Raw genomic sequence first — 27,322 nt, forward strand, 5'->3', positions numbered from 1 at the left:
GCCACTGCACTCTAGCCTGGGCAACATTGTGAGACCTTGTATCAGAAAAAAGAAAACAGTATTGTATTAATATTAAATTTCTGATTTTGATTATTGTACTTCAGTTATATAAGAGACTGTCCTTATTCTTAGGAAATACACACTGAAGTACTTAGGAGTCAAGGGGCATGATATCTGCAACTTACTCTAAAATGTAAAAAACTCTATATGGGGAGAATGACAAAATGAATGTGCTAAAATATAAAACAATTGGGGAATCTGAGGAAAGGATAAATGAGAGTTATTTGGATTGCTCTTGCAACTTTTTACTAGCTTGAAATTATTTCAATTTAAAAAGCAACAGGGAATTTTGAAAATGTTTGGAAGAACATGTAGGAGAATAACTGTTCTTTTGGAGTAGTATGAGATTTTTGAATTCACATACAAAACACCAAACAGGCCAGGTGCAGTGGCTCATGCCTGCAATCCCAGCACTTTGGGAGGCCAAGGTGGGCGAATCACTTGAGGCCAGGAGTTTGAGACCAGCCTGGCCAACAAGGTGAAACCCCGTCTCTACTAAAAATACAAAAATTAGCCAGGTGTGGTGGCGCATGCCTGTAATCCCAGCTACTCAGGAGGCTGAGGCAGGAGAATCACTTGAATCCAGGAGGTGGAGGTTGCAGTGAGCCTAGATCATATCATTGTACTCCAGTCTAGGTGACAAAGTGAGATTCTGTCTCAAAAAATAAAAAGTAAAATAAATTTAAAAAACCCCACCACCAATAACTGAAAGAATGATATATTTGAGTAAAGTAAAATAACAAATTTATGTACAATAAAGAACTCTATATAAGTGGAGTTAAAAGACAAACGACAATGAGAAAATATTTGCTATGCCTCGGATTAGTATCCAGAATATCTCTATATCTATCGCTCTATCTCTCTCTCTCTCTCTCTCTCTCTCTATCTAAAAAAAAAAACTACAAATGACCGAAGAGAAAAATCTGCAAAGGATATGAATAGCTGAGTCACAGGAGAAAGTAACAAGCTTGGGAAAACATGACCAACTGCACTAGGAATTAGGGAGAAACAAATTAAAATAACAATAGTATACCATTCACACTTATTCAGATGATTATCCAAAATTATATAATTTGGTAATACCTATTGTTGAAAGGATGAAGGGGGAAGGGGACTTTCTTAATTGGTTTATCTATCTGGAGATCATCTAGCAAAATCTAGTAAAGCTGAAGGCATGCACTCAGATACATATGTAATTCCATCTTTCAGTATGTGCCCTAGATCATTGCCAAAGGAACAGGCGGAGTCGCTCACTGCAGCATTGTTGGTAACTAGTGGAAAATTGGAAACAATCTAATTGTCATCAACAGATGAGAGCAGATAGTTAAACAATTTGTGGTATAATCATACAATGCATTTAAAATTAATGAACACTACATGTGTCAATGTGTAGAAACCTCAATAACAGAATTTTATTATTATTATTATTTTCAAGACAGAGTCTTTGTCTGTTGCCCAGGCTGGAGTGCAGTGGAGCAATCTCAGCTCACTGCAACCTCAGCCTCCCCGGTTCAAGCGATTCTCCTGCCTCAGCCTCCCAAGTAGCTGGGATTTACAGGCATGTGCCACCACCCAGCTAATTTTTGCATTTTTAGTAGAAACGGGGTTTCACTATGTTGGCCAGGCTGGTCTCGACCTCCTGACCTCTTGATCCGCCTGCCTCGGCCTCCCAAAGTGCTGGGATTACAGGCATGAGCCACCGCGCCTGGCCTCAATTACAGAATCAGGCAAAAAAAGCAAGTAGCCGAAATTTAGAGTGTAAAATTTATAAACACAGAAACAATAATGGATATTGTTGATGAATAAAAAAGGAGATACAGTCCCTGCCCTGGAGGAATTTGGGGGCATTTAAAGAAATGTCAAGTAAACAGGTAATTACAATGTAGTAGGATGAAAGCCACGATCAGAATAGACACCAAATACAGATGGAGGTGGCAGGAAGATGGTGAAAGAATATATTGAAGAAATGGCAATACCTTCTATACCCCACTCCCACGCTGAATCAAGTCCTGAAAGACAAGAAGGGGTTACTTAGGTGAAAGATAGGAAGGAAGGGTGTTTCTAGATGATAGTGTTATTTGCAAAAGCCCCAAGAGGAGAAACCGCAGAGCCTGATTTAGAAACTGCCAGTGGTTTCTCAGAGCTGGAGTAGATGGAGGAGGGGTAAAGAAAGGGATGGAGGGCATTGGTAGGTGCCCTCTGACAAAGGCCCCTCAGAGCAGACTATAAGGAGTTTCACCACCTTCTGAAGGCGGCGGGAAGGCTAGATTATTGAAGCAGAAGAGTAACAGCTGCACCATGAATTATAAAAACGACGGCTCTGGAGGCAAGATCGGTTAGTTTTTCGTGTGTGTTTGTTTTTCTTTTTAAAGAAGAAAACCAGGCAAGAAACAATGGGATCGCAGCTGAAATAGATGAGGTGGTGATTGAGAGAGAGCATGGAGTCCAACCTTTAGGGCTTCATGGAGGGATTAGACGTAGGTGTCCGGAGAGGAGGTTCCTGGCCCGGCTCTCTTGGGGTGTACGATGGAGTGACAGGGGTTGCGATTTGTGACACCTGACTCCGCCCCTGGCCACCCCTGATTGGGCCTTACAAACGTTTAGTTCAAATACAAAAATGGGCCGGACATGGTGGCTCATACCTGTAATCTCAGCACTTTGGGAGGCAGAGGCGGGAGGGCTGCTTGAGCCCAGGAGTTCCAGATCAGCCTGGGCAACATAGTGAGACCTTGTCTCATAACAAAAACAAACAACCAATATAAAAATATCCAGAAGAAAAACTGAAGGCGGTGGTTACCATTACAACGCGTTTTCATTAGGGGTATATGTGGCTTCAGATTCATCTTGAACGTTTTAACTACAAAATAAAAGCTGATGTCTATGCAACATAGGAAAATATCGACTTGTGTAACATCTCAGTGAGCACACGGGCGTCATATTATTTTCTGTACTTTGCTGTGTGTTTGAACCACATAGCAAAAAACTGTTGGCAACAAGAATTGGAAAAGCAAGAAAGTACAAGAAAGGCTTTGAGTTCTATAAAGGGGTTAAACCAGAAAGCGGCGGGGACAGGGAACAATCTTTGCGTGTGCACACTGCGTGTGCAGAGAGCACTCCTCGGGAGACCAGGACCTGGCTGAGTGTGTGCGGGGATGAAGCGGGTGGAGGGGAACTGGGGCTGGGGAGGAGGTAAGCGCCGCGGAGGTGTCCCCCGCCCCCCACGATCCTTCCCGCCAACCCCCCGCCCCTCCTCCCTCCTTGACGCCGCTTCCCGTCTCCAGGCAACGTGGGGGCCAAACTAAGCGGCCAGGAGGCGGCCGCTGTCTGCCGGGCCCTCTCTTCTGGGACCCTCGATTTTCGGACACTGAGCGCCATGGCCCTGCCTCTGCTGCCGGGCTACAGCTTCAACCGCAACGTGAGTAGGAAGGGCGTCCGAGGTCACCGCTCCCGGCTGGAGTCTGGGGTCCAGGCAGGGTCGTGGCGTGGCCACCTCCGCGGACTCTCCTGGAGGCCCCATGCTGCTGCCCTGGGTTGGTGGCAACTTGAACCAAACTTTATAGGCTGCTTCTCCCATCTCTCCAACTTCATCTGAATGTTTTTCCTAATTTAGAAACATATATAGTCATTATAGGTGGCAGGACCCTCAAAGGTAACGAATAATAGTGACGATTACCATTGCGGGTTTAAGGTGTGCCAGGCGCTGTGCTTTAATCACCTTATGCAGCATCCAGTGTCCCAACATACCTTTGAATTAGGTAGTTTTTATTCCCAGTTACTATTGAGGAAACTGAGGCACAGAGCTACACAGTCTCAGTGGTGAAGCTGGGTTTCTTTCAAGCAACCTTGTCTCAACAGCCCAGAAGCTTAATCATTATCCCCAGTATCCTGTGTGAAAAAAGATACCATTTCAATGATTAAATCGAAGAAATCTGGCACTTATCAAGAGGGGTAGGTGGCAGATAAGAGTTCTATCAGCCTGTAAAGTTTACTCCCAGACTTTATAGAGACAGGCACCCAAACTTGGAGGGATTTTTTTTTTCTCTATTTATAATTGGGAGGGGTTCATTTCTTTTTTTTTCCTTTTTTTTTTTTTTTTTTTTGAGGCAGAGTCTCGCTCTGTCGCCCAGGCTGGAGTGCAGTGGCCCCATCTCGGCTCACTACAACCTCCACCTCCTGGGTTCAAGCGATTCTCCTGCCTCAGCCTCCCGAGTAGCTGGGATTACAGGCGCCCACCACCATACCCGGCTAATTTTTGTGTTTTTAGTAAAGATGGGGTTTCACCATGTTGGCCAGGCTGGCCTCGGACTCCTGACCTCAAGTGATCTGCCCACCTCGGCCTCCCAAAGTGCTGGGATTACAGGCTGAGCCACTGCGCCTGTCTTGGAGGGGTTCATTTCAAAAGAAGATGAACGTACAGAACAAAGCAACACAACACAAAAAACCCTGAGCATGAAAGAACTTTTGCCAATAAATAGCACCTCATTTAAACGACAGCAGGAAAATGATTCAGGCTTTCGTTTATACTGGTTACTACTCTTCACTTGGGTCGGCCATCTGTGTCTGCAGGAGATGTGAATTCCCAATTAGATGGGAGGGAATTAGATGGAGCCACTCAAGGCAATTGTGTAAACCTTTGATAACTTTAGAAAGCAGGCAGCAGATTGAAGTATTTGGCTTTATGGTTTCCAAACAGTGTCTGTATCTAAGTTTTTGGCCCTAAAGTACCAGTTTTTTCTTTGTAGCTTCACACCATTGAATTCTGACCCCTACACGTCTGGTCAATACAACTTTGAACACTGATTTGTGCATTTCTTGGTTGATGAGCAGAGGCTGGCCTTCCAGCATAGCATTGCCCTTTGGTAAGTTTAAGCCAGCCACGCAAACAAGAAAGGCCCCTGAGAGACGGGACATGAAAACAGATTCCAGAAGTAAAGAAGCATGCTGTGTAAAAGTAATTTTAATAAAAAATGAAAGTAAAGCCTACAGCTTTTTGCCCAGCAACACTCTGATTACCAGTGCCTGCCTCCTGCAGAAGTATCATAGCTCTCACGTGCAGTGATTAAGGATGGGAAGGAAAAACAGTGGATGGATGAAATATTTATAAATCTGCAAGGTTCTGTGTGTAGTTTTGCTTTTTAAAAAACTTTTAAGATCATGAGGTACAACACATATACAGAAAGATGTACAATGGCTGATCACAAAATGAATATCAAGAAATTAAATATGGGGGCTGGGCGCAGTGGCTCACGCCTGTAATCCCAGCAGTTTGGGAAGCGGAGGTGGGAGGATCCCTTGAGCCCAGGAGTTCGAGACCAGCCTGGGCAATATAGTAAGACCTCATCTCTACAAAAGATTGAAAAAAAAAATTAGCCAAGCGTGGTGGCACATGCTTGTAGTCCCAGCTACTCAGGAGGCTGAGGTGGGAGAATCACTTGAGCCTGGGAGGTCGAGGCTGCAGTAAGCCATGATTGCATCACTGCACTCCAGCCTGGGCAACAGAGCCAGACCCTGTCTCAAAAAAATAAAATAAAATATGACCTGTTCTCCAAAAATACCACCCTTGACTGGGGTTGCCAGATTTAGCGAATAAAAATACACATCTCAAATACTGCATGGAACCTGTTTATGGGAAAGGATTATTTATTGTTTACCAAATTTAACTGAGCATCTTGTATTTTATGTGACAACTCTACCTGTGAACCTTTCTGTTCATTACTCCTTCTCTGCTCTCCAGATATAACCACTGTTCTGGCTCCTATCACTATAATTAGGTTTTGCTTGCCTTTGAACCTTTTATCAATGGAAATGTTTGGTGTTTACTCTTTTGTGACTGGCTTTTTTAGCCCAACAGGATGTTCATTAGATTTGTCCATGTGGCTGTCTATAGAGGTAGTGTGTACGTTTTTATTACTCTGTAGTATTGCATTGTATGATTTTCACATCATTTATATATACATTTTACTCTTGATAAATATTTGGCTTGTTTGGGGTTGTTAAGAATGGTTTTACTGTGACTATTTTTGTTCATGTCTTTTGGTAGGATTGCTAGATCATCCGGTATTCATATGTTCAGCTTTGGTAGACGCTGTCAAAGTGATTAGACTACTTCAATTCCCACCAGCATTTTATGTTCCTGTTGCTCCACATTCTTTCTAACACTTGGTATTGTTAGTCTTTTAAATTTTAGATATTTTGGTTGGTGGGTATAGCAACTCTTTGTAGTTATAATCTGTACTTCCTGATTCCTAATGAAATTGAGCATGTTTTACACATTTGTTGGTCATTTGTATGAACATTTATTGGTCACTACTTTTTTTTAGACGGAGTCTCGCTCTGTTGCCCAGGCTGGAGTGCAGTGGTGCAATCTCGGCTCACTGCAACCTCCACCTCCCGGCTTCAAGCGATTCTCCTGCCTCAGCCTCCTGAGTAGCTGGAATTACAGGCATGCGCCATCATGCCTGGCTAATTTTTTTTTTTTTAATTTTTAGTAGAGATGAGGTTTCACCATGTTGGCCAGGCTGGTCTTGAACTCCTGACCTCAGGCGATCCGCCCGCCTCAGCCTCCCAAAGTGCTGGGATTACAGGCGTGAGCCACCGTGCCTGGCTTTATTTTTATGACCATTTATTGGTCACTACTTTTTTGTGTAGTACCTACTTATCTCTTGTCTAATGTTTACTGGGTTGTCTGCCTATTTCTTAGTGATTTGTAGAAGTTCTGTATAAATTTTGGATATATTCTTGTCTGTGATTGTCCTTTTCCCTCTCTTAATGATGTTTTTGATGAATAATTTTTGGAAAAGATCACTCTTTCTCCATGTCTCTGCAGAGCCACTTTGTCAAAAATCAAGCATCCATCTATGTGTGGGTCTATTTCTAGACTCATGAATATTGAAAACATTTATTTACTTTATGGCTGAGAACAATGGGAGTGTGTGCGTGCGTGTGTGTATGTGCGTGTGTACTAGAGAATGACAGTACCTTGGACTGTCATTCAACAAATCAGTATTTATTTACTGAGTATCCTAGTATGTGCCAAAATTAGGTGACTGCATTTAAAAAATTGTTACACTAGCCTTGGTACTAAATGTACTATGTGTTGCCCACAAATTAATATTTAAAAAACTTGTACTTAGTTAAAAGATTGGATGTTCTCTGGCATAGAATGGTCAGAAAGTCAGTAAAGCCATATCTGGCCTTTTAATCCCCCCCCCGCCCCCCCCCCTCGGCCCCGCTTGCTGAATTAAATTACCAAGTGAAAAACCTTGGCCTCCTGTAGATAGCATAATTACTTGGCTGTTTGGATTTAAAATTATAACACAGCTAACTTTATTGCTTTTCCATAGAAATTGAAAAGGAACTTATGTGCCCCTTACTTAGCTGCCAGTGGTCAGTCATAAGCAATAGATTGATTTCTGTCCACGGCTAGGTGATATGCAACCTGTATTTCTTTCTCTGAAATACAAGAAGTATTGTGCCTTCTAAAATATGAACATTTGCACCTCTGATGACATTAAAATTATTTTGATATGAGTTGAAAACCTTAGGGAAATATCAGAACTAAATTCTAGATACACTGTATCTTTTTTCCAACAATTTCCATGCTGAACTTGTATTGAGCAAGAGAATCTTGGGCATATTATCAAAATTGAAAATATTAAAATTAAAAGGGACATTTCCAGCCAAAGCCAAAAATCCTTTCTGCAATATTTTGGACAGATGGTTGTGTGGCCCATCCTGATCCTGAGTGTCTCTAATGAATGATGAGGAGCTCACTCTTTCTGCTTTTTTTTTTTTTTTTGGAGATGGAGTCTCGCTCTATCACCCAGGCTGGAGTGCAGTGGTGCCATCTCGGCTCACTGCAACCTCTGCCTCCCAGGTTCAATAGATTCTCCTGCCTCAGCCTCCTGAGTAACTGGGATTACAGGTGTGTGCCACCATGCCTGGCTAATTTTTGTATTTTTAGTAGAGTTGGGGTTTTACCATGTTGATCAGGCTGGTCTCAAACTCCTGACCTCAGGTGATCCACCCGCCTCAGCCTCCCAAAGTGCTGGGATTACAGGCGTGAGCCACCACGCCCGGCCGCTCTTTCTGCTTTTAATGAAGCTATCTTGCCACCATCTTAGGAGGGTTTGCTGTAAATAGCCCATCATCTAATTTGTAGTGAAGCAAAGTCCTTCTTAAGAAGAAAGAAAACATATTTGAATTTACAGCAATAAAAAAAAAATAAGAATTTAATGAATCATGACCAGCTTTTTTTTTTTTTTTGAAAAGGAAAAAAGAAAGAAAAAGAAGAGAGTGGGGTAGAATAAAGAATTAGAGTATATTATGCTTGAGAAGAGTTAAGCGTTTCACAGACTTTTTTGTCCTTCCTGTGTGTGCTTGTGTATGTATGTGAACTGGCCTGCACTGCACTAAAATATGCCTGTTACTGTGGTTGTGCAATCAGTGTTTGAAAAACTCTCATTCGAGCCACCTCCATTTTTTTTTTTTTGCGATAGGGTCTTGCTCTTTCTCCCAGGCTGGGGTGCAGCGGCAGGATCACAGCTCACAGTTCACTGCACGCAGCCTCAACCTCCCGGGCTCAAGACATCCTCCCACCTCTGTTGCCACAGTAGCTGGGACTACAGACATGCACCACCATACCCAGCTAATTTTTAAAATTATTATTTTTAGAGATGAGGTCTCACTATATTGTCTAGTCTGGGCAATTCTTATTTAAATTTAGATCTTCAGCTTCTTTCAAAGTCATATCTCGTCTCTCACCCTTCAAAGAGCCTTGTCAGCCTTTCTCAATGTATTTTTTTAAAATTTTTTGAGGTAAATTTCATGTAACATGAAATTAACCACTAACTATTTAAAAGTATACAATTCAGTGGTACTTAGTACATTCACACTGTTGTGCAACAACTAACACCTCTAACTAGTTTCAGGACATTTTCATCACCTCAAATCTCAATCTTTCTACCCTGGAGGAGCCTTTGAAATGATTTTGAGGTCTTAGACAACTCCTGCATAAAAACTATATCTATAGCCCATGGTACATTAGCACAATCTGTGATAATAAATATGTAATTACATAAAAAGATGTTCAACATTATAGCTATTAGGGAAATAAGAATTAAAATCAAGATAAGATACCACTGTATACCTATTAAAATGGCTAAAATCCAAAACACATGGATTTGAAATAACAGGAATTCTCACTCATTGCTGGTGGGAATGCAAAATGGTAATTTCTTATAAAGTTAAACACACACCTGCCATATGGCCAGTTCCGAATTTATGTGAAATAAATAAATTCCCATAAATAATTCTGGGTTAAACTCGAAATAAGCACATATCAATTTCATTTTCAACTGGAATGAGAATATTGTAGCTATAATAATCCAATAATAATTGTCTTTTTTAAGTAAAAAATGGTAGTTTTCTGTGGATCTCTTGATTTCAGCCAACTTATTTACCTACTCTTTCCCTTTCTTACAAAGGGTTATCAACCCTAAAGCAAGTGGAAATGCAGTAGAGGAAACTTCAGGTTGTTTTATGGTAAAATTTTCTACTTGATTTATTTTTCCTTTTTACCTTATCCAAGTAGGCCTAAAAGTTCTCTATAGTTTCTATTATAGAGGGTGCTATTGAGGAATGATATATGGTATATGGTATGAACAAGAGTAGTTTTCTCCCATATTAAAAACTGAAAAGGACTTTTCACCAGGTTTTTGAGGGAAAAAAAACCCAAAACAGATAGTTAAACTTAGCTTACCTTTCTTTCCTTTTCATACATTCAAAAAACTTTTCAGTCAGCATAATATAAACATGTTAAATAATTCAAGTTATCTCTGTTTATATCTAAGATGGAATTTACTTTTTCAAAAAGTAGGCTAAGATGATTTAATTTAAATAAAGGTTGTAAACTCATTGTAATTAATGCTGTTTTCAACATCAAAATGTATTGACAATGTTATGTAATAAAGCTACTAAAACTATATGACAAAGCATTATGAGTAAAAATATAACCTAAGATACAATTTTATACAAGACTTAAAAATTAAGTTCTTTTACTGACTGACATGATTGGGCTTAAATATAGGCAGTTACAAAATTATAATCTTGATTTCTTTATAGACCTGTATGTACATAAGAGTCTTATTTTTTAAAAGCTAAAAATAAATAATAAAATTTACCTCTCCACTCTGAAATCTGTGTTTATATTTTGCCACATAAATAATTCTGGGTCAAACTTGAAGTAAGCACACATCAATTTCATTTTCAACTGGAATGAGAAAATTTCTGGCCTTTTCGATACTTGTTAAACAAGGAAAGCTTTGCTTGCATGTATAAGAAGTTGAAAATTATAGCAAAATGGTCATTGCTTTCCTGTGAATGGCAGGATGCTTACTTTTATGTAAATTTTGAACTGGCCATATGGTAGGTGTGTGTTTATCTTTATAAAAAATTACCATTTTTCATTCCCACCTGCAATGATTGAGAATTTCTGTTATTCCAAATCCTTGTAAGCAATTGGTATTGCCAGTGTTTTTGATATTAGCCATTTTAATAGGTGTATAGTGGTATCTCCTCTTTTCTCTCTCTCTTTTTTTTTTTTTTTTTTTTTTGAGACTGAGTCTCACTCTGTCGCCCAGGCTGGAGTGCAGTGGTGCGATCTTGGCTCACTGCAACCCTCTGCCTCCCAGTTCAAGCTATTCTTCTGCCTCAGCCTCCTGAGTAGCTGAGATTACAGGTATGTGTCACTACGCCCGGCTAATTTTTGTATTTTTGGTAGAGATGGGGTTTTACCATGTTGGCCAGGCTGGTCTTGAACTCCTGACCTCAGGTGATCCACCCGCCTCGGCCTCCCAAAGTGCTGGGATTACAGGCCTGAGCCACCGCACCCAGCCTGGTATCTCCTCTTGATTTTAATTTTTATTTCCCTAATGGCTATCATGTTGAACATCTTTTTATGTGTTTATTTGCCATCCATTTATCCCCTTTGGTGAAATGTCTGTTCGTGTCTTCTACTCATATTTAATTGGGGTGTTTCCTTACTTGAACTCCTGACCTCAGGCGACCCACCCAATGAGTTTTGAAAGTCATTTTTAATATATTCTGGATACAAGTTGAATGCAAGTCTATTATTGAATGTATGGTCTGTAAATATTTTGTTCCAGTCTATGGCTTGAATTTTCATTCTCTTAAAGCAAGGCTAAAAATTATGTACATCTATTTAAGGATAAAATATAACATGAGTTCAAAAACTATTGTTTCCAATGCAAATTAAGGATTATAGGGTTTTTACTTCTTTGATTTTATATATTTACATGTAATCTTGCTTCATAAGTACATTAGCTGAATTACTTATCCTAACATAAATAAAAATAAACCATATAATAATTTTTAATTAATAATAACATTATTAACAATTTGAGTTTTGAAAATAGTTTAAGATTTCTTTATACCTATTTCTGTTGTGAGAGTATATCCCACCAGGAATGTATAGTCAAATTACTGGGTTTTAGTTTCATTTAAATCATTGCTGTTGGTATGGTTAAGTCACCAACTCAGTATCCAGTTAGGTTCATTTGTTTCATTGTGCTTTTGATTCTCAACTTTAAAAAAAAAGCATTTGTATGGTCTCAAAGTCAAATTTGCAAAGTAAGTTACTTTCAGAGAGCTCTAGCTTTTATCTCTGTCTCTTCAATCTTATTCTCTCCCTCTCTCCATAATAACTTAAAAAAAAAAACCTTTATTTAGTTTGGGGTTATCCTCTTTCTCTTCCTCCTTCTTTCTTTCTTTTTTTTTTAATTTTTAAAACAGCAAATTGTTAAATATATTCACTTGTTCCCCTTTTATTCAATACATGGTAGCATAATCTACACAGTCTTTTGAACCTTCCTTTTTTCATTTTAACAGTATATCTTGGAGATCACTTGGTCGTGGTATATAGGGCTCTTCCTCATTTCTTTTTACAGTTACATAGTACTCCATTGTGTAGACTTACAATAGTTTATTCAACCCATCCCCTTTTGGTGTACAGTTACATTATTTCCAGTCTTTTGTTATTATCCAATAATGTTGCAATAAATAGCCAAACTGTGCTCCAAAAGACACCATCAAAACAGTGAAAAAGCAGCCGACAGTGTGGGAGGAAATATTTATAAAGCATATTATCTGATAAGGGACTAGATTCAGAATATGTAAAGAACTCCCAAAACTCAATAACAAAAAGACAAATAGGCCAGGCCCGGTGGCTCACACCTGTAATCCCAGCACTTTGGGAGGCCAAGGCAGGCGGATCACCTGAGGTCAGGAGTTTGAGACCAGCCTGACTAACATGGAGAAACCCTGTCTCTACTAAAAATACAAAATTAGCCGGGTGTGGTGGTGCATGCCTGTAATCCCAGCTACTCGGGAGGCTGAGACAGGAAAATCATTTGAACCTAGGAGGCAGAGGTTGCGGTGAGCTGAGATCGTGCCATTGCACTCCAGCCTGGGCAACAAGAGTGCAACTTCATTTCAAAAAACAAAAAACAAAACAAAACAAAGGCAAATAATCCAGTTTTGGTGGTATGGGATTGCTGGGCAGACAAAACAATTGCTGTCTACTGTGCTAGATCACAGGATAGTTTTGATATAAAGAATTCTGTCATTTTGTTCCCAGTAACTATTAAAATATCCTTGAAATTACATTATTTCAGATTGGGCCACTTATTGAAGCTGCCATCCATACTTTGGAAATAACATATTCCATTGCTATTCCTAAATGTTCATTTGAATCTCAGGAATTAGAGTCTCTTTGCCTATGTAGGATTCAAACACCTAATTTTGGTCACCATGCATTCTGTACTGAACTTCATAGCTCTGTCACCTAGGGTACATTTGACTGTAAGTCACAGAATACCTGACTAACAGTGGTTTAAGCCAAATTAATTTTCTTATATCGTAAGAACTTTAGAGGTGTAGCAGTTTCAGATTTAGGCAGTGACTGATGAATGTCATAAAGAACCCAGGCTCTTTTTATCTCTGCATTCTGCCATCTTCAGAATATTGGCTTTTCTTTCTTAGGCTTGTGACCTCATAGTTGCAAAATAGTTGCCTCAGTTCCAGTCATCACAACTACATGTAACCATGTTCAAGACAAGCAGGAAGGAGAGGGAGGGGAAACAGCTCTTCTTATATGAGAAAACAAAATGTTTTCCAGGAGCCCCCCAATAGATTCCCTCCTTCCAGCTTATTTGCTAAAATTGATGCACATGGCCATCCTTACTACAAGGAATGCTGGGAAATTATCTTGTTTTTTTTTTTCACCATCTACTTTTGGAGGTGGGAAAAGGAAAAGAGGGTTCAATAGTGGCTGTTAATAATGGCCAACAAACTTTGTCACACCAGCCACAGACAATACCTGTGAGTCTAGTATTGTCAGACTTAGTAGTACCCGTTCATTACAATTTCTTTGTGTTTTTAAATTATACAAGTAACACATGAGTATATCAATATTGCGAAGGATACCAAGAATACTGTTCTTTCTAAACTATCTTCTTTTCCATAATGGGAAATAAGCCTAATACTCCAGTTAATTCAGCATGTTCACTTTTTGTCCTTTGGGTATATTTTGGACTTTTCCACTCAATTATTAGTTTGTTTGTCCCCTTGCCTGATAGCAGCATCCTCATGCCTCTTCCTCTTCCCATCTAGATCCTGACCTTCCCTCAAAAATTGGCTCTAATTCCCCCTCCTCATTAAAGCCTTCCCTGATCTTCTCAGCAAGAACCATCTGTCTACATAACCTTGCATGCTCATATTGCCTATTTACCGCCTTATTTCCTGTGTTGTGTTTTGTGTTCTTTATGTGTGATCGTGGCAGTCCTCAGCTGACTAAGAAACTGTGATTGGTGGCTCTTTGGGTTGCCCTTCACGTTCTCAGTGCCTTCCTTACACAAACCGGGTCCTTAATAGGTGATTGTCCATTGCTGCCTCTACCTGCAGCAACCATGGTTAAAACATAGATGGAAATAAACACAGCTTGGGGGAATCTTCTCTGGAATTAGTTTCCTGCTTATGTCTTCCGCTGCTGCCGTGGAACACAATAGTTCTTATTTTAGCAATAGTGAATATAAAGGATGAAGAAAGTCATTCGCTTTTGTGGCTTAATTAGGAGATAAGCCTCTCAGGATACATGGTTTATACACAGCAGCCAGGGCAATATGAAGATGTCCCTATCTAAATTGCGACTCAAAGCCTCTCTGTGGCCTCTTGCACCATGCTGAGGGATCTTTTTCTCTCTCTTATTGGCATCCAGCTTGGGTTTTCCTGGAAGCAGCAGGTTTGTCTATGCATATTCACCAGTCAAGACTCCTAAGGAGACCATTCTCCCCTCAGTAGGATTCCAGCTATGCTAATGGTACATATGTAAAGGGATTTCTTAGGCCATTTCCTGGGGGAGTTTATTCTGTTTCTACAGTTGCAGAAAGGGCAGGGCCAACTTCTTGCAGAGGGGGGATTCCCTAAAGCAAAGGATATTGAGGGGTGGGCATTCTTATTTCCCCATTACCCAGGCCCCTGGGTGCTCAAATTCTACCTCGCAACTCCAGTGTGGCAAAGTGACCAGCTTGACCAGCTGAAGGCTAAACAAATTCTTTGCTTTCCTAATGATACGTTTGACATCCCAAAGGAGGGAATGGTCAAAACCGCTAGATTTTTTTCGGGGTTGGGGGTGGGGGGAAGTTTAGGTCAATTGCATGGTTTAACTGTAATTTGGACTACCTTTTCTTCTTCACATGAATTTGGTAATTGAAACATACTGTTCTGTTAAATTCAAGCACAGATGTTTGTTCAATCACTTACAGGACTATTTCCATATCATTTCGGTTAGAGTTTAGTCATTTGTTGCTCACCTGTGTTCAGACCTAAACTTTATAAAAGGCACGTGAGTAGAGCCTCTCCTAGTGACCAAGGAAAGTGGACCTTCTCTTTCCTTTTTTTTTAAATTGAAGTTTTTATTGAGATAATTGTAAAATAACATGTAGATTCACTTAAGAAAGAATACAGAGAAGTCCTATTTAACCCTCACCCCATTTGCCCCAGTGGTAACATTTTTCTTTTCTTTTCTTTTCTTTCTGTTTTTAAGATAGGGTCTTGCTCTGTCACCCAGGCTGGAGTGCAGTGGCATGATCATAGTTCACTACACCCTCGACGTCCCTGGATTAATCGATCCTCCCACCTCAGCCCCTTGAGTAGCTGGGACTGCAGGTGCACACCACCACACCTGGCTAATTTTTAAAAATTATTTTTTCTAGAGTTGGAGGGTCTTGCTATGTTGCCCAGGCTGGTCTCGAACTCTTGGACTCAAGCGATTTGTCTGCCTTGGCCCCCTGAAGTGTTGAGATTACAGGTGTGAGCTACAGCGTCCAGCTCATTTTTCAAAGCCATAGTGTAATATCACAATCAGTATCTTGACAGTGATATACTCCACTGATCTTATTCAGATTTCCCCAGCTTCACTTGTATTCATTTGTATGTTTGTGTGTGTGTATTTAGTCTAACCTACACATGTGATGAAATGTATACATTTCCACCACAGTAAAGGTACAAAACAGTCTTATCACCACAGGGATTCCTCATGTTGTCCTTTTATAACCACACTTCACTCCTTTCCACCAACTCCCCCAACCCTACCATTCCTAACCCCTGGCAACAACGAATCTGTTTTCCATTTCTAAAATTTTGCTATTTCAAAATGTTACATAAATGGAGTCATAAAGTATGTACCTTTTGGAATTTGTTTTTTCCACTTGGTATAAGTCCCTGGGGATTTATCCAGGTGGTTGCATATATCAACTGTTCATTCATTTTTACTACTGAGTAGTAGTTCATGTATGTATCACAATTTCTTTACATTTGCCTTTGGAAGGACATTGGGGCTATTTCTAATTTTTAGCTATTATGAATAAAGCTGCTGTGAACATGTATGTACAGGTTTTTGTGTGAGCATACATTTTCATTTCTCTAGGATAAGAGCCCAAGAGTGCAATTGCATGTTATTTGATACTTACATGTTTAATTTTATAAAAAGATTATCAAACTATTTTTGAGAGCAAATTACCATTTTACATTCCCAACAATATATGAGTGATCTAGTTTCTTTGCACCCTGGTCAGCATTTAGTGTTGTCACTATTTTTATTTTAGCTGTCTGATAGGTGTGTAGTGATATCTCATGGTGGGTTTAATTAACAGTTCTCTGATGGTTAAGTAATTGAATATCTTTTCATGTGCTTATTTGTCATCTGTATATCCAGCTAAGTGAAATGTCTGTTTATGTCTTTGGCTCGTTTCTAATTGGATTGTTTTTTACTAAGATTTATTTATTTATTTATTTATTTGGAGACAGAGTCTCACTGTGTTGCCCAGGCTAGAGTACAGTGGCATGATCTTGGCCCACTGCAACCTCTGCCTCCCAGGTTCAAGTGACTCTTGTGCCTCAGCCTCCCAAGTAGTTGGGATTACAGGCATGAGCCACTGTGCCCAGCCTTTTTTTTTACTGTTAAGTTTTGAGAATTCTTTATGCATTCTGAATACTAGTCCTTTGAGATGTGGTTTGCACATATTTCCTCCCAGTTTGTGGCTTATCTTTTCATCCTGTTAACAGTATCTTTTGTAGAGCCAAAGTTTCTCATTTTGATAAGGTCTAATTTATTGGTTTTTTCTTTTGTGAGTTGCACTTTCGGTGTCAAGTCTAAGGACTCACTGCCTAGCCCTATATCATGAAGATTGTCTCCTGTGATGGTTTATTTTGAGATGGGGTTTTACTTTGTTGCCCAGGCTGGAGTGCAGTGGCACAATCTTGGCTCAATGCAGACTCAACCTCCCAGGTTCAAGCAGTCCTCCTGCCTCAGCCCCCCAATAGCTGGGACAACAGGTGTGCACCACCGTACCAGGTTCATTTTTTTATTTTTTATTTTTTGTAGAGACAGGGTTTTACCATGTTGCCCAGGCTTGTCTCAAACTCTTGAATTCAAGAGATCCACCTGCCTCGGCCTCCCATAGTGCTAAGATTACAGGTGTGAGCCACTGTGCTTGGCCTCCTATGTTGTTGTTTTCTTCTAAAGGATTTATAGTTTTACATTTTATATTTAATGTGATCTGCCGGGCATGGTGGCTCACGCCTATAATCCCAGCACTTTGGGAGGCTGAGGTGGGAGGATTGCTTGAGGCCAGGAGTTCAGGACAAGCCTGGGCAACATAAGGGGACTTTGACTCTACAAAAATAATAATACAACAAAGCCTGGTGTGGTGGGGTGCAGCTGTGGTCCCAACTACTTGGGAGGCTGAAGTGGGAGGATGGCTTGAGCCTGAGAGATGGGGGCTGCAGTAAGCTGTGGTCACACTACTGTACTCCATCCTGGGGGACAGTGTTTGACCCTGTCTCAAAAAAAAAAAAAATTCTGTGATCCATTTTAAGTTAATTTTTATTTAAGGTGTGAGATTTAGGTCATGATGAACTTTTTTGGCCTATAGATGCCCAGTTGCTCAAGCACCATCTGTTGTAAAGGATATCCTTCCATTGAATTGCTTTTGAATCTTTTACAAAACCATTTGAGAATATTCGTGTGGGTTGTCTTTTGAGTTGTCTGTTCTGTTCCATTGGTCGCTGTATCTGTCTGCCATTGCCACACAGTTTTTATTACTGTATCTGTATAGTAAACCTTAATATCAGGTTCAGTTCTTCCTCCTACTTTATTTTTCTTTGTCAAGATTATTTGTCTTTTTTTTTGCTTTTCCTAATATATAAAGAAAATTACTCTTTAGATCAGTTAATAATCTTATTCTGCTAAAAAAAAATTAAAAGATAGCTTTTAGAGACTGCATGTGTTAGTTTGTAATGCTTTCTCCTGAAAGTAATGGAATACCTGACTAATAGAGGCTTAAACAAGCAGGGATTTATTTTTTTCACCAAGTAGGAAGCCTGGAGGTGTTACCAGCAGAGGGTGTTCAGGTTCTTGGCATTGTGAACAAAGAATTGGACAAAATGCACAAACAAAGCAAGGAAAGAATTAAGCAACAAAGGCAGAGATTTATTAAAAATGAAAGTACACTCCACAGTCTGGGAGCAGGCGGAGCATAGGGGCTCAAGAGCCCCTTTACAGAATTTTCTGGGGTTTAAATACCCTCTAGAGGCTTCCCATTGGTTACTTGACATAGACCCTATGTAAATGAAGTAGTGGCCCAGCAATCAGTTTGACTGGTTGCGGAAAGCAACCAATCAGAGGCTGAAGTGAAGTTACAAAGGTTACACCCTGTGCAAGCATCTGATTGGTTGTGGAAAGCAACCAATCAGAGGCTAAAGTGAAGTTACATAGTTACACTCCTATGCAAACTTTCTGCAATCAATCAGAGATACTTTTTGCTTTCTGCAGCCAATTAGATACTTTCAATTTTCCATCTGCCACGCAGAAAAAGGTGGGGGTCATGGGGAGATTGCTAAGGGAGTAGCCTCCCTTGGGTCTTTTTGTTACTTAGGTGTGGAAAGTTGTGGTTTTCCTTTTGATTTAGTTCTAAGAAGTCAGCGTGAATTGGCCTTAGGTTCCCTGCCTCCAGACCCTATTCTCTTGCTTCAGAGGTAGGTGGCTGCTGGCACATGTTTAGAGGCTCAACATTGTCTCAGCCAGCATTTCTGCAATCTTGCCCATTATCCCAAGATGGCTGCTGCAGCTCCAGGGATCATATGTACATTTCAAGGCAAGAAGAGGTGAATGAGGGGAACGTGACCTGCATCTGTCCCTTGGCTCAAGAGAGCAAAAATCCTTCGTAGAATTCCAAAACAGACTCCTAAAAAGAGGCAGAGGAAACAAGTGCAGTGTGTAGCTTTTTCTGGAGTTTTAAAATGGAGACTTGCAAGGGAGAAGGAATTTGGGAATGGCTGCACGAATCAGCTACCATGAGCCAGTGGTTTCAACTTACTTTGGGTAAAATCTTTAGAATTCTCTTTATTGATTGGTGCCTTAAGTTGAATTATTTAGAGCAAAAATATCAGACCCTTATGAGAAAGATTCTGCAGATCTCCAGATCTTATTGATTTAAATTTTGTTTTTCACTCTACTGATTTAAATACGTTATTAAATATATAAAATCAATCTTATTGTTATATTGAGTTGATGGCTAAGAATCTTGAGCACAACACTTTTTCAAGTTAGTTTTAGAAAGAGAGGAAATTAGCTTAAAAAATGTTTGAGGTTTTCTTTGACGTGCCTTTTTAATTTGCACATTTGGGGTTAGTTTTTGAGTGATTTAGCTTAATTAATAAGTAATGATGGCTTTCATGCTCTTATAGTCTTACACTCTTAGGTCCCACTATACCTGAGGCAATTTTGTTATTTTCTCTGGGAGGTTCACAGTATCTGCTGAATGATTTTTTCTTCTCCATAAAAGTACAGAAAAAAAGGAAAGAATAAATGAATTTTTAAAATAAATATTAGATGAGGGAGGAAAAAACCCCACACTATTCACAGAATAGAAGCAAATTAGTCCAGAACCTGATCAGGCAGAAATATGTAAGAATGATAGTTTTAGATAATTCCGTATCAAATTTTCTATTAACTCAAAAAAATAGAAAAATAAGTTTTCTTAACGTTTATTGAAATATTAAATATTAACTGTCTCTCTTCAATTCCCAAATTTCCAGTAACTGCTAGTGACTGTAGAGGGATTTCTACAGCACTCTCTTTTAATACTTCCCCAGCTTTTAAGGGATTGAGTCTAGATCCAATTATCTGGTCTATTTCTTCCCTTCCGGGTCATGGTAGATGTTTTTGCTATTATATTTGCCAAAAGCAAAAGTAACAATTCAACCCTGATGGCTTAAACAAGGAGACATCTATTACTTTTCTCAAAAAAGCACAAAGAATATGAGGCCTATTGCTTAAGGGCTCAGGTGTTGGGTTTGCATTCCTGGCTTCACCACTTATACTAGTTGAGTGACCTTGGGCAAATTACTAAAACTCTGTCTCTCAGAATCCCCATCTAGGCCGGACACAGAGTGGCTCATGCCTGTAATCCTAGCACTTTGGGCGGCCGAGGTGGGCAGATCGCTTGAGCCCAGGAGTTTGAGACCAGCCTGGTCAACATGGTGAAACCCCGTCTCTACAAAAAATACAAAAATTAGCCAGGTGTGTTGGCATGCGCCTGTAGTCCCAGCTACTCAGGAGGCTGAGGTGGGAGGGTCGCTTGAGCCCAGGAGGTCGAGGCTGCAGTGAGCCATGATTGTGCCACTGCACTCCAGCCTGGGCTACAGAGTGAGACACTGTCTCAAAAAAAAAAAAAAAATCAGACTCCTTATGTATATAGGGATGATGATAGAATATACTCAGAGATTTTTCTCTCTGAGGATTAAGAGCATTAAAAGAATTTGCATATCTCATTTATTAATGAGGTTAACTATATTTTAGTATGTTTATTGGCTATTTCCATTTCCTTTTTTTGCGAAGTGCCTTTTCAAATCCATTGCCCATTTTTCTGTTGGGTTTTTCTTTTTTAGTGTACGTATATATGAGATAAAGAGTGGTCTTTCCATATGTGTATACAATGTGTAATGAGCAAATCAGGCATATTTATCACCTCAAATATTTATCATTTCTTTGTGTTGAGAACATTCAAAATCCTCTCTTCTAGCTTTTTGAAAATATATAATAAATTATAGTTAAACATATTCATCCTACAGTACTACAGAACACCAGAACTCATTTCATCTATCTACTGTAATTTCTTATCTGTTAACCAACCTCTCCCCACCTCCTCTCCTTCCCCTTTCCAGCCTTTAATACTCCCAATGATTAAGAGAATTTAATGTGGCCGGACATGGTGGCTCACGCCTGTAATCCCAGCACTTTGGGAGTCCGAGGTGAGCAGATCACTTGAGCCCAGCAGTTCAAGACCAGTCTGGGCAACATGGTGAAATCTCGTGTCTACAAAAAATACAGAAATTAGCAGGGTGTGGTAGTGTGCACCTGTAGTCCCAAGCTACTCAGGAGGCTGAGGTGGGAGGATAGCTTGAGCCCAGGAAGTCAAGGCCACAGTGAGCTGTGATCACGCCACTGCACTCCAGCCTGGGTGACAGAGCAAGACCCTGTCTCAAAAAAAAAAAAAAAAAAAAAGTTTAATGTTTCTAAAGTGCTTAGAACAGTGCTACAATTGTTAGCTATTGTGGCAATAGAAATGACATTTATATTTGCTTATCTAGCTCATGGTGGTCCTAGTAAGCTGTCCCATTCTTACCAAGCACCTCACACTACCTGCCTTTGTCTTGTGGTTGTCAAGCATCTGGGCTTTTGAGTGTAGGCTAGAAAGAGACAAGAGACTGCTGTGCTGGAGTTCTGAAATAGAGGTTGCAAACAGATCAACAACTCCTGATGTAGATGACTATAGCCAGCTTCTCAGTTTCGATTAACTTTATGGTTTCTGTAGCGGCCTTGATAACTAACTGATTAATCAACTTATGCATGTGATAAAATTGCCCTTCCAATTTTTAGCAACGAGGAAGGGGTGCTGATTTTAGCTTTTAATTTGATATGAAGCAGAGTCTGGATTTGGCTTCCACCTTTCCAACAGTGGTGGAATGGGAATCAGGGAGTTGAGATGCCAAGGAGCACTGATCTAGGATCTAGGAATAGTTATGTTCCTAACTTTATCATTTGCTAAGACATTTGCTAATTTCCTTGAATTGAGACTGAGTACCAATTCACAGTCACTATGGCAAAGGCAGGTTGCTATGCCATCTTAAGAGGCTATAATGGCAAATCTCAAGTTTGTGTAAGTGTGTGGGGGTGTGTGTGCGTGGGGGCAAACATTTTAAACAAGTGCCCTATGGACTGTTACATCATATCAAACAAATTCTCAACGTGTTAGTTTCTAAGGTATAGAATTCTGAATTGAAATTTCAAGCTAATACTCTAATAGTACGAAAATGGAGTTTTGCATGCTATGTCAATTAGAATAACAATAGCAATTGGCATCACTGAACTTAAAAAAAAGTGTGTGTGTTTTGTTGTTTTGAGTTTGAATGTGTGAATTCACAACTCACAAGCCAAGAGTTTTGGAGAGGTTTTAGTAATAGTTCCTTTCATGCTAAAAGCATTGTTTTAAATAATTAGGCGTGGCTGATTTTATTTTATTTAGCAAGAGAATTGGAAATATTTAACAAGTATCTGGATAATACTCTTTGGGTGGAGAATTTGCTCATAAATTTAGCAGCAACTTGGTTGAATGAACTGCATTCTGACTTTGATATATTTTGGTTTCTCCTCAATTTTTGTAGCATTGTTGGATTTTATGGGCCCCACATGCTTCCACACAACTCTGTTGGCCTTGGTGGATTTTAATGTTTAAAATTAAAAGGCCCCATCATATATTCTTAGTTATTGTTACTATTATAGCTGGAAAAAGATATGCTGGTAAGAGTTTGTAGCAATTTTGTGTGTGTGTGTGTGTGTGTATGTGTGTATGTGGGGGGTGGGGGGGTGGGTGTGCAGTGGTTGCTGCCCCTCAAAGAAGCAAGCATGTAGCTATCCAATGGGTTCTTCTTACCCACTGCCCAGATAGAGCCGATTTCTCAAGACAGAGAAATTGCAATAAAGTTTCATACACTCAGAGCCAGCTAAATGGGAGACCAGAGTTTTATTACTCAAATCGGTCTCCCTGAAAATTTTGAGACTGAAGTTTTTAAAAGAGTTTGAAAGACAGGGGCCTAAGGAATGGGGAATGCTGATTGGTTGGTTGGGGATGAAATCATAGGGAATTGAAGCTGCCCTCTTGCACTGAGTCAATTCCTGGATGGGGGCCACAGAACAGATGAGCCAGTTTACCTGTCTGGATGGTTCCAGCTGATCCATCAGAATGCAGGGCCTGAAAATTATCTTGAACACCAGTCTTAGGTTTTATAATAGTAATGTTATCTCTGGGAGCAATTGGGGAGGTTAGAAATCTGTGGTCTCTGGCTGCGTGATTCCTAAGCCATAATTTCCAATCTTGTGGCTAATTTATTATTTTTACAAAGGCGATCTGGTCCCCAAGCAAGGAGCAGGGGTTTGTTTTGGGGAGGGGCTGTTATCATATTTGTTTCAAATTTAAACTATCAACTCCTCCCAAAGTTAGTTCGGCCTGTGTCCAGGAATGAACAAGAGCAGCTTGGAGGTTAGAAGCAGGATGGAGTCAGTTAGGTCACATTTCTTTTACTGTCATAATTTTTGCAAAGGCAGTTTCAGGCATACCTCTTTTGCCCTTGTTTTTTCCAGCCCCTTTTCTTTCTCTTGCAGCTGTGGTGGTGACTAGGAAAGGAAGGTTAGCCTTGTGGAGAGCTCTTGAATTTCAATCCACCTCTTCAGCCTCCTTTAGAAATACTAGCAGAAATGAGCCTTATACCCTGTAAGATGTTGTTTAAGTGTCTGATTTTGCTATTTAAGGCTCTCTATGGATTAATTTCCACATTAACTCTTCAAAGTTCATGTCCCAATAGTGTAGGAAATGCCCCTGTATCTAGCTGGGTCTAGTCCTGGTCCTTCAACATGTTTCAGTGTCTGTTACTCTGCCGAAATTCAGTGCATGGTTCAAGGTTCACTTTAAGACTCAAATTCTACATGATTTTTTCTCTGGCATCGACTGCTCCATAGTATACTCCTTTGAATTCCTATAACCCTAATCTATATACATAGGGTCAGCTGTTTGCTACAGTGGGTTGCCCAAAAAATAAATCTTAAAAATAGATAGTATGTTTAAGTTGAAGAACTATTGACTCATACCTGTTAGGCCCTGTGTTAAATGTTGAATATTTCTTATTCAACATTTAACATGTGGCCCTGCTTCCATGGAACTAAGAGGAACAGTGTTAAAAGTGACATTTAAGCCAGGAATGAAGATCAGATAATTTGTGTATGTTCATGGAGCAAATATTATTATGGCCAATAATGTCATAAAAGTGGAGATAAATCTATAAATCTAGTTGTGGAAAAGAACATATAAGCTCTTGGGCTGGTTAATAAGGGAGTCATACTTGGTCCCTTTTTTCTTAGACGGAGTCTTGCTCTGTCACCCAGGCTGGAGTGCAGTGGTGCAATCTCGGCTCACTGCAACCTCCACCTCCCAGGTTCAAGTGATCCTCCTGCCTCAGCCTCGTGAGTAGCTGGGACTACAGGTGCGTGCCACCACACCTGGCTAATTTTTGTATTTTTAGCAGAGACAGGGTTTCACCATGTTGGCCAGGCTGGTCTCGATCTCCTGTACTTGGTCCCTTTTTATTGGAGCTCTGACTCAGTTCTCTCTAAAAGCCAATACTAAGTCCTTCCTCTTGAGAAAACAAAATAATAAATGCTAACAGGCAGGCACAGGCACAGATATTCTCTCACTTAGTCCTAACCACTGTCTCGTGAAGCAGGTATTATTATTCTCACTTTAGACATGGCAAGCCTCTGGAGAAGTAAAGTGACTGCTTCAGCATCACATGGCCCATAGAGGCAAAGCTGGAAGGTGAATGCCAAGCTTCTGATGCCAGATCTCCTGTCCTATCCTTTATGACCCTATTACTCCCTGGTGCTGCTCTCCATTCCAAATGTTTGATTATTAGATTTAAGGGGGTCTAAGCCAGGTAACATGAACAGGGAAAGATCAGCTGACAATATCTGATTGTTTGAAAATAATCCACAGCTTATGTTCTGTTCATTTGATAGATGCTCATTGAACACCTACTATGTGCCAGGCCCTATAGTCCTTACTGTCAGGAAGTACAAAGCCTAGTATAAAATGCAAGTATATAAACAGGAAACTATACCATAATATGCTGAGTACAGTGATGGCTGTACAGGAATTGTGGGTATAGAATGAATGAATCAAGAATGAACCTTGTGAGATTGTTTGTCTGTACCACTGCTGCCCTTTCAAGGAGCACGTGTATTATTTTTTAAAAAACATTTTATTCTCTGTTCTAGGCACTTGGCCTGGCCCTGGTGATACAGCTGGGGGTGGGGGAGGGGAAAGGGTAAATTCCTAAATAGTTAAAGACAGGGTAACCTTCCAGACTTTAATAGAAGATCTATGCAGGAACAGAATGTTCTGCCTCTGGCAGTCAGAGAAGACTTTAAGAGATGACATTTAGATGATCTTTTATTTGTTTCTTGCATTTTTCTGAGCTTGGGTTATTTTAAGGAAATTATAAATACTAGAAACTCAAGAGTTTTGATTTGCAATACCTTACCTAGAGCTGTTCAAAGAGCCATATGGTTCACAAGCTATTTCTATCCCCATGATTCTGCTGAAACCATTCTCGTCAAGGTCACCAGCCACCTTCATGTTGCCAAATCAGAGGGTCAAGTCTCAAACCTCGTCTTCATTTGACTTATTAGTAGCATTTAACACAGTTAGTCGTGTGTTCCTTCAAATGCTTTCTTCACGTAGTTTCCATGATACTAAACTCTCCTGGTGTTCTTCCCATCTTACCAGCTGCCCCTTTTTAGTCTTGTTTGCTAATTCTACCCCATCTCCCTGATCACGTAACATTGGGATATTTTAAATCTCAGTCTTGGACTTCTTTTCTGCACTATCATCATTCATTCCAGCACTGTAGCCTTAAATACCATCCATCAACTGATGTATATCAAATTTTTATATCCAGCCTCAACTTTTTGCTTGAACTTCAGACTCCCATATCCACCTGCTAGTCCACATTTCTACTTGCTTGTCTGAGTGGTATCTTGAATGTAACATGTCCAAAATAGAATTCTGGACTCCTGTGCCTGCCTCCTACCTCCAGAATTCTCATTTAAGTTCTCTCCCACCATTCTACATCCCAGCACCTAAAACTCCATTCTTCTCGTTGTTCAGGCCAAAATACTTGGAGTTGTTAACAACTCATCTCTTTTTCCACACCCTACATCTAATCTATTGGTAAATCCTTTTTGTTCTACCGTCAAGATACATACAGAACTTGATCACTTCCACTGTCTCTACTTCTATTACCCTGGTCTAGGTTACTATCATTTCTTGCCTGGACTATTGCAATATCCCCAGTTCTTTGTATTGTGGCCAGAGCGATCCTTTCTATGCCCTGCTCAAAACAAAATCCAGTGTTCCTTAAACCTCTAAGGCACTGGACCCTGTTTATACTCTTAACCTCATATCTCAAGTTAGAGGACTCTAGACCTTTCAAACACCAGAATAATGTGGTGTCCTGCCAGGTAAGGTCTAACAGGGGAGGTTGTATGATAATCCAGAGTGCAGGAGTGAATAGAGGGGAGAAGGGACTCTCGGTGACTGCAGACTACTGTTTTGTGAAACATGAAGATAGAGGATGGGAGGGAGTCAAGATGGTAATGAAAGCAAGACTAAGGGCGCTGAAGGAGGCTTTTCTTCCTCTAAGAGGTGAAAGACTTGAGTGTCTTTATGAGTTCATTGAAAGGCGGCCATGGAAGGGAGAGGCTAATGCTGTTGATCACTGACTTACCAGGGACACAAGTAAGCCAGTACTGCAAGGAGAGACAGGGCCCACGTGAAGATGGAAATCATAAATTGACTGCAGTCACTTTTGTTTGCTTAGTTGCATGGCTTTATCCCACCACTTCACTCTGTCTTCTAGTCAGAGCCTTCTAAGTATCTTCAGTCTACTACCAGCCCTTTTGTTATGCCTGCCAGTTAATCCCAGTGCCTTCTCCCTTGTTCTTCTCCAGGCTCCTGAACACTGTGGATGTGACACAGGTCCCAAGGGTCACATTGCTTCCTGGATCACTATTCTCTGTCTCTTAATTCCTGCCCTCCTCCCAGGTGCTTTAAACTTACCTACTCCAGGCCAGTTGCGGTGGCTCATGCCTGTAATCACAGCACTTTGGGAGGCCAGGGTGGGTGGATCACCTGAGACTGTTGAGTTCAAGACCAGCCTGGGCAACATGGTGAAACCCCGTCTCTACTAAAAATACAAAAATTAGCCGGTTGTGGTGGTATGCACCTGTAATCCCAGCTACTTGGGAGGCTGAGGCAGGAGAATCGCTTGAACCCAGGAGGCAGAGGTTGCAGTGAGCTGAGATTGCACCACTGTACTCCAGCCTGGGCAACAGAGTGAGACTCCATCTCATAAAAATAAATAAATAAATAAATTAAATAAATAAAAACTTATCTACTCCTGTGACTTTTTTTGATAGGGTCAAAGGCTGTGAAACTTTAGAAGCATACATGCTATCTTTGGAATTTAAAAAATATATCTACATGCCAACCAATCCATTATTTACTTAATATCT

At 40.3% G+C, this 27,322-nt stretch overlaps 1 protein-coding gene across 1 annotated transcript in view; it reads left to right on the forward strand.

The window, feature by feature from the left end:
- The first annotated feature begins 3,212 nt into the window (after nucleotides 1-3,212).
- The window catches only part of EFHC2 (EF-hand domain containing 2), a 201,003-nt gene continuing 176,893 nt past the window's right edge, over nucleotides 3,213-27,322 (forward strand). Inside the window, exons 1-2 of the mRNA XM_030806505.1 lie at nucleotides 3,213-3,249; nucleotides 3,342-3,475. Coding sequence (XP_030662365.1) covers nucleotides 3,213-3,249; nucleotides 3,342-3,475 — 171 coding nt within the window. The remainder of the gene's footprint in view (nucleotides 3,250-3,341; nucleotides 3,476-27,322) is intronic.

Source organism: Nomascus leucogenys, chromosome X, assembly GCF_006542625.1.
Source record: "Nomascus leucogenys isolate Asia chromosome X, Asia_NLE_v1, whole genome shotgun sequence".
NCBI classification, from domain to species: Eukaryota; Metazoa; Chordata; class Mammalia; order Primates; family Hylobatidae; genus Nomascus; species Nomascus leucogenys.